At 40.7% G+C, this 11,700-nt stretch overlaps 1 protein-coding gene across 1 annotated transcript; it reads left to right on the top strand.

The window, feature by feature from the left end:
- Window positions 1-242: 242 nt before the first annotated feature.
- Window positions 243-7,213, top strand: LOC134302756 (interferon-induced very large GTPase 1-like). Its single transcript, XM_062987953.1, has 4 exons — window positions 243-246; window positions 327-881; window positions 1,670-1,725; window positions 2,423-7,213. The coding sequence occupies exons 1-4, from the start codon at window positions 243-245 to the stop codon at window positions 7,211-7,213; spliced, it is 5,406 nt and encodes a 1,801-aa protein (XP_062844023.1).
- Window positions 7,214-11,700: the final 4,487 nt, after the last annotated feature.

The following is an 11,700-nucleotide window of genomic DNA, read 5'->3' on the forward strand; positions in this document are numbered from 1 at the left end:
TTGTATTCTACTTTGAGAAAGGGTTTAACCTATAGATAACCTCAACACATTACCTGACATATCTGTTACCAACACCAATAAACATCTTAGTTTTTTAAGTTTACTTAAATACTTTAACAACACAACTAACAATGTAAAACATTATTTTAAGGTTACTGAGCAAAATGGAAAAGGACTGCACACACTGAGTTAACAATCTTTACGAGTGGAATAAGAAGTGCCTGCAGCCATCAATCAGAAAGATGGGTAAGAATTAAGTGAACTGATTCTTAGTTTCTAACATGACTTTATTACTTGTGCTTTATAACTGTATTGTTTTATTCCAGCCCATCAGAATCTCACATGTGTGCTGTTTGGAAACGCCTCTGCAGTCCAGTTTGGACCTGAAAATATTCTTCTTGGACAAGATGAACCAGTTTCAGGAAGTGTTGATATCTCTCAAATCGTTCCTGTATCGAGGATTGTAGCAGGACGCAGCGTCTCTGTGATCAACCTGCTCAGCCTGCGAGAGTCCGACCTCCCCCAACACACTGTGGACCGGTTCATCAGTGAACTCGTCAATAAAAATGAAATCCAGGCATTTATCTTCGTACTGTGTCAGTTAACAGATGATGATAAAGTGGGGTTGGAGTGGCTGGAGAGAACGTTTGGAGAAGATGCTCTCTCTCGTGCTATGATGCTCTTCACCTATAAGAGCCAGGAGAAGTGTGACACCATCGTAGACGACCTGAAGAAAAACCCGGTTCTAGACCAGCTGATGAAGAAATGTGGAGGCAGGTACCACACATGCAGCAAGAGCATGAACAACCAATCAGAGATGAAAACACTGATGGAGAAGATTAATAAAATGGTCCTGGAGAACACCAAGCCCTGCTACACTGGTGAGCAAGGGGGTAAATCATTACTATAATTGTATTACATTTGAAACTATATGTCCTTTTTTTAATTTACCTGTTGTATGCACCTGATTTGTGTTTTGACTTTAAGTAGTGTGTGTAGAAGAACCCCTGTGTGTCCACTTGTTCCTGGATGAGTACTGTTGTGCTATACGTTTACAAAGCATTGCTGATTCTGTTTTATGATGTTATTGTTCTTGGTTCTTGGTGTTTCTTGCTCCTGTGTCCTGGTTCTGTGTTTCATTGATTGATCTCCTTGATTGATATCACCATGTTCCTGATTATAGCTGTGATGATGTAAGGATAACTTACACATCACCAAGTATTGTGTGATGAATAAGGAAAGGGGCTAAACCAGTTAATGTAAATAGTATAAATAAATAAATACTTACCTGTCGTGGTGGGGATGGTCCTGGGATTCTTGAGCTTTTGTCCTCCTTGGGTCTCCTATGCTTGGCTCAACCTACTACACTTTATGTTACAATAGCTTTATGAATATGGATTTGCCTGCGTTTCCTCACTCCACCTGTCGATGTTGACTATGTTTCTTGAATTAGCCTAAATAAAATGATTGGTGATGATATGCATGTCCTGCCTCTTCCATCCTTCTGACATCACCTAAATATTTTTTGGTAGTACACCCAAAAAGTTTGTGATGATGTTAATAACTGTAATAAAAAGTATCACTTAAACATATTGTGTAGGCTTTTGTTCGATATGACAATTACTCAAATATATTTTCATTTGGGTTTTTTCATGTTTTTGCTGTTTAGCTTATCAATCTTTGCAAGAAGATGTAAAATCTCCCAAAGAAGATGACGAGAGAAAGGTAACTGACAATAACATTAAAGCAATATCACAATACTCAATTTAGCTTAAAGTCTGAACTATTTTCTCTTTTTATTTAACTATTATTTTTTAATATGTAAATAAAAAAGCTGCAATATACATAGAATTCATCACAGTTTCACTTTCTGGCACATCTATTCATGCCAATAAAGCAGAAGATATGGTGGCAGGATGCAGTGCCATCGTCTGCCCCTTAGTTTAATCAAGTTCCCTTTTTATCAGTTTATAGTCATTAACCTAAAGCTATCCTAAGATAAACAAAATTGGCAACACGAGACCCTATGCTAAGCCAATGCTAAAGCTAATCCTAACAAATAAATCACTAGAAACAGCAGAACCTAAGACATGGGAAACACTAGTGGACTCAAGGACAAAGACAAGGTTAAGGATCAGGGCTAAGGAACCGGTGAGGATTATGAACTTGGGGGCAACAAAAAGTCCATGTCCTTCAGGAACTAGTTGCATCAAAGCTTTGTTGGAATGAATAGGCATTTCAATCGCTTATGATATGAAACAGATTTTTTTAAGATGTTGACTACCAAATCTCACCTATTTTAGTGAATTGACTAAAATAGAATTACATTACCAATAATTTAGCAAAACTAAAAAGTTCCTACTATGTACTCTGTGAGTATTGCACAGGTATAAACTATGATGCAAATATATAAACTTTACAGGTACGGGATCCAGAAACTGGAGTAGCAGGAGGTGGACAATCAGGAAGACAAAGGAATATTAAAAAACTGTTCAGCAGACTCAATCTTGGTGCCCAACACACACTGAAAATGACAGATGTTCTTACAATTACAGCAGCATCATTAAAATGCCATGAACCCTGCGCCGAAAAAGATTTGGTTCATACTTTTCTACAAAGGCTTCTCATAATGGATTACAAAGCACGTGAACAGAATGTCATTGAAACCAAAAATGAACACAAACTCACACAACCCAAGGATTTGCTTGACCTTATCCACAAAAGAAAGGACATGTTGAAAAGTAGGGCATCAGAGGAATCTAAGATTCATCCCATGGACATTCAGATGGCCGCTTTTCATAGTTCAGACAACTTTCTCCGACAGTTAATGATAACCAAGCTTTCACAATGCCAGTACGCTGTTCCTCTAATCATACCAAACCCTTTCACTGGGGAAATTGAACTTCCACTGTGGGCGCTTCGGCAAATCAAAAAAAGCTGGATGTCAGTAGATGGTACTGGAAAGACCACAAGCAAATGCAAACCAATGTTTAAAGTGGAAACTCCAATGGTGGCGTTCCTCAGACTGGGTTCTTTGTCGTCGTCCAAGTCACAGTTGATGAACAACCTGATCAATAAACGACATGATACGTTCTTTCACAGGAACTGCCTCCGGAGCAGTAAAACCCGGCTTCTGATGGATGGAGTTGTTGAAATCGCCTGGTATTGCCCTTCTGGAAGATCTGACTGGCTCAACGACTGCACTGCCTTCTGCAATCTTCATGGAGATGCTGGAAACCACAGCGTCCAACGTGAAATGCTGACAAAAATGGCCACAGTAAACGTTGTACTTCTATCCACCCTGGAGGAGGATGACAGTAATAACAAAATAATTGAGAACCTTTTAACATCCTCGAAGCCTCTCATTTTTCTTCTCTCTGACAGTGACTCAGATGTGGTGGAACTGTGGGAAGGAAAGTACGAAGTGGGTTTGAAAGGCAGAAGTCAGTCTGATGTGGCCGAGGAATTAAAACGAATTCTTCACAAATGCTGCACACATGATTCACAGTCTGAAATGTCCATTTTTAAACTTGAGAACATCACCAAGCTTACAGATATAGTCGTGGATGAGAAGAATGAAGAATGTCAGAAAGCGAAGGATAAAGCAAACCAGACACTGAGTCTCCTGAACCAAGAAAAACTGACCACCATCAAAGAGAAGCACTTGCCGTGTCAGGGAAAGCTGTGGCACGATTGGTGTCAGAAGAACAAAAATCTCTACCACTTAATAGGACACCCGGAGGAACACAAAACCACCATAAAGCAGCAAATGACTCAGATCCGTAGCCAGCAACATGAACTCGCTTTTAGTCCTCTAATAAAGATGTTTTCTGATCATCTGAGGGTGCTAGAAGAAAATGAAAGACAGTACTTCCTAAAGTTGCTTGGAATCGTAATGGACAGCTTGACGTCGGATCAAGTGTCTGCACTTCTTCATGCATATGATGAACAGTGGTCCATGGTCTCCAAGCAGAAACAAGATAAATCACCAGTGCTTGATGAAGACCAAGCTAAACTGGAGGAAATCTCCAAAGACCTGAATGCTGTAACCTTTGGTGTGGAACATCTGCTTAGAGAAATGGGTCAGATTTATGAATCATTTAAATCCACACAAAGCACTAAAGGAACGGCCGAACACGACGAGGCATTTTGCTCCCTCCCTCGGATAGCTGCAGAGATCATGCTGTCCGGATACCCGCTGGAGCTGATGGATGGTGATGCCGGCCATGTTCCTCTAATCTGGGTTCCAGCAGTTATAGACGAACTCATAAAGAAAGTGGGAGACCAGAGAGTCTTCGTGTTGTCAGTTCTGGGACTCCAGAGCTCTGGGAAGTCCACCATGCTGAACGCCATGTTCGGTCTCCAGTTTGCAGTCAGTGCTGGAAGGTGCACCCGAGGAGCCTTCATGCAGCTGGTCAGAGTATCGAAAGAGATGTATGGAGGGCAGCAGTTTGACTACATTCTAGTCGTTGACACAGAAGGTCTCCGAGCTTTAGAGCTGGCTGGAAAGACGACCCTACGTCACGATAACGAACTCGCTACATTCGTTGTAGGACTTGGAAACCTAACACTCATCAACATCTTCGGTGAGAACCCTGCTGAGATGCAGGACATCCTTCAGATTGTTGTCCAGGCCTTTCTACAGATGAAGAAGGTCAGACTGAATCCCAGCTGCATGTTCGTGCATCAGAATGTCGGAGACATCAGTGCAGGAGAGAAAACCATGGAAGGGAGAAGACGCTTGCAGGAGAAACTAGACGAGATGACCAGGCTCGCTGCTAAAGAAGAAGAATGCGATGCCGAGTGCTTTAGGGACATCATTGCATTTGATGTGAAGAAGGATGTCGGGTACTTTGCACAGCTCTGGGAGGGGAATCTACCCATGGCACCACCAAACCCCAAATACAGCGATAACGTTCATGACCTGAGAGGAATTGTTCTCTCTAAAGTTTCCAAAAAACGTCTAATGAATCTCTCTCAATTCAAATCCCATTTCACAAATTTATGGACGGCACTTCTGAACGAGAACTTTGTGTTCAGCTTTAAGAACACGTTGGAGATCACGGCGTACAGAAGACTAGAGAACGAATACTGTACATGGACCTGGAGCTTGAGGAGCGCCATGTTAGCAACTGAGAACAAACTGTACAACAGAGTCAGCAATGACACATCTTCTAAAGTAGATATAAAGGACATTACGGATGCCATGGAAGACACCAAGCTTAAAGTGGATAAATCAGTCCAGACCTTCTTCGATGAGGACCAAGACAAGGAAATTTTGATCCAATGGAGAAAAAGGTTTGAGGTAAAAATTGAGAATATTTACAATGACCTTGTGGAAGGAACCAAAAGAAAATCGGATGAGGTTGTTCGTCTGAAAGCTGCGAGAGAAAAAGTCGACCGTGAGAAGACAAGGAGAAGAAATGAGCTGTACAACCGAAGCAAGATCCTCGCTTTAAGTTTAAAAGGTAAAGAAATCAGCGAAGACGCACTGAAGGAGAACTTTGAAGGTATCTGGTCTAAGTGTGTCAATGACCTGAAGCAAGATTCATCCTCAGATGCATTGATATCAGACATCAATATCTGGGGTGATGTGACAAAGATCTTGATGGAAGGTTATGAGCTCAATCTAATTTCTGAACGACAGAACCAAGCTGCTTATGAACAACTTGATACGTTAGGAAATTATTCAGAGTACATCATCTCTAACAAGAGAGAAGAGCCGGGTCAGAGAGATCTACGCTCCACAGAGGATGATGATGATAGCCATGGTGCACTGGTTGAAGGTGGCGTGTGCAGTCCATCTGAAGAAAAGAGCAGGTCTAGTGGATTAACCTCAGAGGATAACAAGTCATTAAGAAACCTTATTGACTGTATTATCAAAGATGCTGAGGAGTTAATAAGGAGCAAACCAATCGCAGAACATGGATACAGTCAGAACTACATTCCAGAGATTATAACCTTAATCAAAGATAAAGTCAAAGTGCACCAATCCCAGACCTCCACATATTCACTCAAGAAGGAATTCACATTAGATCTTTGTCTCCATGTGTGTACATTCGCTGCTGAACGATTCGGTGAACTAAATGAACAATTCAAGGAGGCCAATGACATCAGGATGTACCTGGAGAAACAGAAGTCCCAGCACTTCAACATCTTTAAGGACTTGTGTGCTGGTGCCACCTTGACTACAGTGTTCGGTAAACTTATGGTGGATAAGCTTGAATCTTCTATCCTACAGGCTGCTTATGATAAAACCGCCCTCGATGTGACGGAGAAAATGAAACGTGACGTTCCAGCGTTTTGTGGTAACAGATCGAATCTGGAGAAGCACATTCTGACATCACTAGCACTGGAGGAAAACTTTGAGGACTACACAGCTTACCTTCACAAACCCAAGGAATACGTTGCTACTTTCATTACAAAGGAAGTCGACAAGTATCTTTTAGAGGGAAGAACTGCAGACGTTCTGGAAACTCTCAAGAGTAACATCAGGTCCACAACAAAGTTTGTCATAGACTCTGTCAAAAAAGTCACTAAAGAAGCCAATAACCGTAATGGAGACGTCAACACGTGGCTGCAGCTTTTATCCACAGAGCTAAAGGATGAACTTCAGTTTAAAGAAGAATCATATCCTGAACAGAAAGAAATCACAGACCTTCATTTTCTTCAGGATGTCGTGAATGAACATCTGGCTGATGTTGAGTCAAAGTTATGCGACAACTTTCAACGAGGCTCCGACCTCAGACTGGAAATGTTCAGAAAGAAACCGAACGAGACCATGATTGAGCACCTTTGTCAGTGCTGCTGGGCACAGTGTCCATTCTGCAGTGCCATCTGCACCAACACATTAGAAGGTCATACTGGAGATCATGATGTCCGTTTCCATCGTAACTGTGGAATCAATGGGTGGTCGTTTATGTTTTATAATAATCTGGGACTAGAATTCTGCACGACCGCTGTTTCAAGTGACAGTTTACATTTTCGTACAAAAGATAAAGTATTAAAGTTTAAAGATTACAGAAAAGCAGGTGGAGAATATGCCAAGTGGAACATTTGCCGTGATGACTCGGAGATGCCGTACTGGAAGTGGTTCGTTTGTAGGTTTCAGGAGAACCTGGAAAAGCATTACAAGAAAAAATTCACTGGGATTCCTCAAGAATGGAAGAACTGCACCAGAGATAGAGCTATCGAGAGCTTAAGTGAGCTGTGATGGTAGTAGATGACGATGCTTTAAAGCTTCGATGTTTCAGCTAAATTAAGCTGCTACAGTAAATGTTGGATAAAAGTTACAAATATTTACCTCAGATTCAAATCCTGAGCCTATATTAATAGACACATTTTTTGAAGACCTACCCGTTCCCACAATTAATGATACCACCAGGGTGGAACTGGACTCCCCGCTTGCTGCTCAGGAGATTCTAAAGGCTATTTAATCTATGCAGACATTTATAAAAATGTCTCCAAAGAACTCCTGCCCCCCCTTCTGGCGATGTATGAGGACTCATTTAATTTGGGCATTCTTCCTGATTCCCTTCGTCAGGCAGCAATATTGTTGATTTTGAAAAAAGGTAAAGACCCACTCGAGTGTGGTACTTACCGTCCCATCAGTTTGTTAAACGCCGATGTGAAAATTCTCGCAAAGGTCTTGGCCCTACGTCTTGAATCAATTTTGCCCAAAATAGTTCACTCTGATCAAACTGGCTTTATTAAAGGTCAGCTATCATTTTTTTAATATTAGAAGAGCAATAAATATTATTTATTCTAGTTTACAGGAACCGCCCCCAGAACTTCTTCTCTTGAGTGGAATGGGTTTGGAGTGGAAAGTTCGGATTTGGCAAACAGTTCATCTCGTGAGTTAGACTTCTGTATACATCCCCGCTGGCCTCAGTGCGCACTAACGAATCACGTTCTGCATACTTTCTCCTGGAGAGGAGCACGAGACAGGGTTGTCCACTTTCTCCTCTACTTTTTGCTATAGCCATGGAACCGTTGGCTATTGCTATTCGTAACAATCCTGAAAGGTGGCATAGACAGGGGAGGCCTGGAACACAAAACTGCTCTTTATGCAGACGATGTGGTACTGTTCAGATCCAATCCAGCCTCCTGCCTACCTCAGGTACTACAAACAATTTCCTCATTCCTCAAACTAAATTTATGGAAGAGCGTGCTTTTTTACCATCAATATGATGGACCGTGATTTACCACTGGATGCAGGGAAATTTCAGCTGGCGCACCACAATTTTAAATAATTAGGAATCACCTTGTCTCGTAAATACTCTGATCTAATGAAACTGAATTCCCTGATGCTAGACCAAACTAAGCACGCTCTCTCTAGATGGGATTCACTCCCCTTGTCATTATCAGGTAGTATGCAGTTTGTGGTGTTTTAGTAAGCAGCAGTGTGAAATTTATTAGTAAATCAAGGACAAATAAACCATCATTAGAAATACACCACTATAAACCTGGATGCTAATAATTTAATGTTAGCTGGTGAAGGGTGTTGTTAAACATGATAGAATAAAACGATTAGTTGAGCAGTGTTACATTCTCCAGTTTTTTCTGTTTTATTGATTGATTTTAACAGGTTCTTGTGAACACTGTTACAGATTATATTACATCCATAAACTCTGTTGTTACAGCACATTTAAATGATTATTGTAAGTGAATAATAATGGCTTATTATATTGTACAAGTATTGTTTAATAAATAAGTAAAATACTTCACTAATACTAAAATTACTTTAGTCATTCATGGTTTCGGGCTCCAGCTAAATTCATAAAATCAGAAAAACCCGGGTCAAGAGCTTCAGTTTATGTTAATATCAAACAACATAACCTAAGTACAAGGCTGCTGGTACCAGGCAGTCTAATATGGATTTGTGAGAATCTGCATTGGGGCAGTTGTAGCTTATTGCTACAAACAGAGGTCATTTAAATTACTCGAGCTGCCACTTTTGGGCAACTGAGCAAGGGCTTTACCCGTTACTTGCTTGACTGTAATTAACTACATCTGTAAGTCGCTTTGGATAAAGGTGTCTGCCAAATATAATAAACATAAATTTGGCATTTTCGTTCAGACAGAATGGTGGACAAAACCAAAAATATAAAGAGATCAGCAGATGGGTTTAAGCTGACAGGAAGGCTACAGTAACTTATACAACCATTCTTTAAAACCATTGAAAGCAATACAGCTTACAAATCAAAGTCTTAAGGTGGAGGAGCTATAACAGCAGAGGACCAGATTCAGAATCTAATTATTATTCCAATTGACAGTAATAAACAACTTCTTTCACAACCACTATGGATGGAGGAGACGGAGGAGAAAAACAACGCCACTTCACACAATCAGAGCCTGATACATTTACAAAGGGAGAGAAGGCCTGAACCGAATGGTAGGAATTACCATCTATTTCCTGCCTTCCACTCTCTCTTATTTAAAATAAAATACATTTTACTCAGGGATTTCTAGATTTATGAATTGCACCAATAACTCCACTCGGAACTGTCTGGTACCCAGGATGGAGGACACTACCTCTTGATGTATCCTTTCAAAAACCCATCAAGCGAATGCCGCTTCAGCCATTCTAAACATTAAACTTTATGCATGCATCACCTGTATTATTCTGTTTAATTTATTTATATTTATATCCTTATTTATATCCTTATGACCAATAACCATAGCAATGATACATAAATCTAAAAGGAAATTGTTTTCCATGTTAAACATCCTTCTGCGTTAAACCTGTTGAAGATATGTACAGTATTATTGTTTAGTGTGTTAGAAGTTCACTCATAGCAGTTTGTATGAGGAATTAACCGCTCCATTACCAATCATTTTGTATGCATCTAAAACTCAGAATACTGTACTTGTCAAAACTAGCAACCAAGTGACTAATCTTCATAATCTTCATGGTGGAGGCAAGGAAAAGGTATTAGACATCCGTTACTCAGAGTTTGAAGGCTTTCCAGCTCCAGTGGCTTCCATATTACACGGTTATTCACACTCATATTACCTGGTCAGATTTAGTGCGCTGGCTGCATTGAACTTAACCACTGGCCAAAGTAAAGTGTTTACTTTTATTTTTAATAAAACTATTAAAAATGTCTGGCGCATCATGAAGAGGAGAATCAGACGACTGCGACCACAGACTGATAAGAAGCTAGATTCTCATATTAAAAAAGAGATAAAATTCTACTTGCAAAACTGCAACCATTAGTGTACTCAGTTCCCCAAGCATTAAAATTCTCAGTAATAAAAAGGGTGATATAACACAGTGCTAAACACGCCGCTGTCCCAACATTGAGTGTATTGCAGGCATCAAATCCTAAATGTGTTCATATTCATAAAAATAAAATTAGGCTAAATAGTGAAAACATCAGAAATCTGTTGTTAGTTAAGTAAAGATTCAAGAGAATCAACACATCAGATTCTTCTTTTTGTTGTGTTTTATAAAACATTTTAATGTTTATACACAGTAATGCCCATGGTTTTGGAATAATATGTCCAACAAGCATATGGTCATAAAGGCATCATAAAGGCATCTGGAAAGTATTCACAGCGCTTCACTTTTTCCACATTTTGTTATGTTACAGCCTTATTCCAAAATGGATTCGATTCATTTTCCCCCTCAAAAGTTCTCCCATCTCCACAAGGATACGCCGGAGCTCTGTCATAGTGACCCTTGGGTTCCTGCTCACCTTTCTGGCCAAGGCCTGCCTTCCCCGATCGCTCGGTTTGGCCAGGCAACCAGCTCTAGGAAGAGTCCTGGTGGTTCCAAACTTCTTCCATTTACAGATGATGGTGGTCACTGTGCTCTTTGGGACCTTCAATGCTACCCTTCTGCAGATCTGTGCCTCGATACAATCCTGTCTTCGAGATCTACAGACGATTCCTCGGACTTTATGGCTTGGTTTATGCTCGAACATGCACTGTCTACTATGGGACCTTATTTAAACAGGTGAATGCCTTTCCAAATCATGTCCAATCAGCTGAATTTACCACAGGTGGACTCCAATCAAGTTGTAGAAACATCTGAAGGATGATCAGTGGAAACAGCGTGCACCTGAGCTCAATTTTGAGTGTCATGGCAAAGGCTGTAAATACTTCTGTACATGTTATATTTTTGTGTTTTATTTTTAATACATTTGCAAACATTTCAAACAAACTTTTTTTTACTTTGTCATCAAGGGGTATTGTGTGCATGTGTAGAATTTTGAGGGGAAAATAAATTTCATCCATTCTGGATAAACGCTGTAACATAACAGTGAAGCGCTGTAAATACTTTCCGGATGCACTGTACTGTACTGTTGGCCATACAGCAGCTAGACGGTCTGGGAGTGACTCAGTGAGGTCCTGGTAGGTTCTCACAGGTATCTGGAGCCATGCTGACTGCTGGAGGGTGTGTAAGGAGGATCCATAGAGCCAACACCACCATCGAGGTGCTCCCACAGATGCTCAATTGGGTTAAAGTCTGGGGAATTAGGGGGCCAGGTGAGCTCCTTCAACCAATGTGGGACATCGTCTCACTGGAAGTTCCCATCCGCCCTAGGGAAGTGATCTGCAAGGATGGATTCAAACCCAAACCTCATGGGCTACACGCTGCAGCCGTCGAATGTAGAAAGTGGTCATAATAGTGTGACTCGACAGTGTAGTTTGGATGAAAGCATGAATGTGAATAAAACAGACGCAACCACCAAG

The sequence above is a fragment of the Trichomycterus rosablanca genome, chromosome 2 (genome assembly GCF_030014385.1).
Source record: "Trichomycterus rosablanca isolate fTriRos1 chromosome 2, fTriRos1.hap1, whole genome shotgun sequence".
Classification (NCBI taxonomy): Eukaryota; Metazoa; Chordata; class Actinopteri; order Siluriformes; family Trichomycteridae; genus Trichomycterus; species Trichomycterus rosablanca.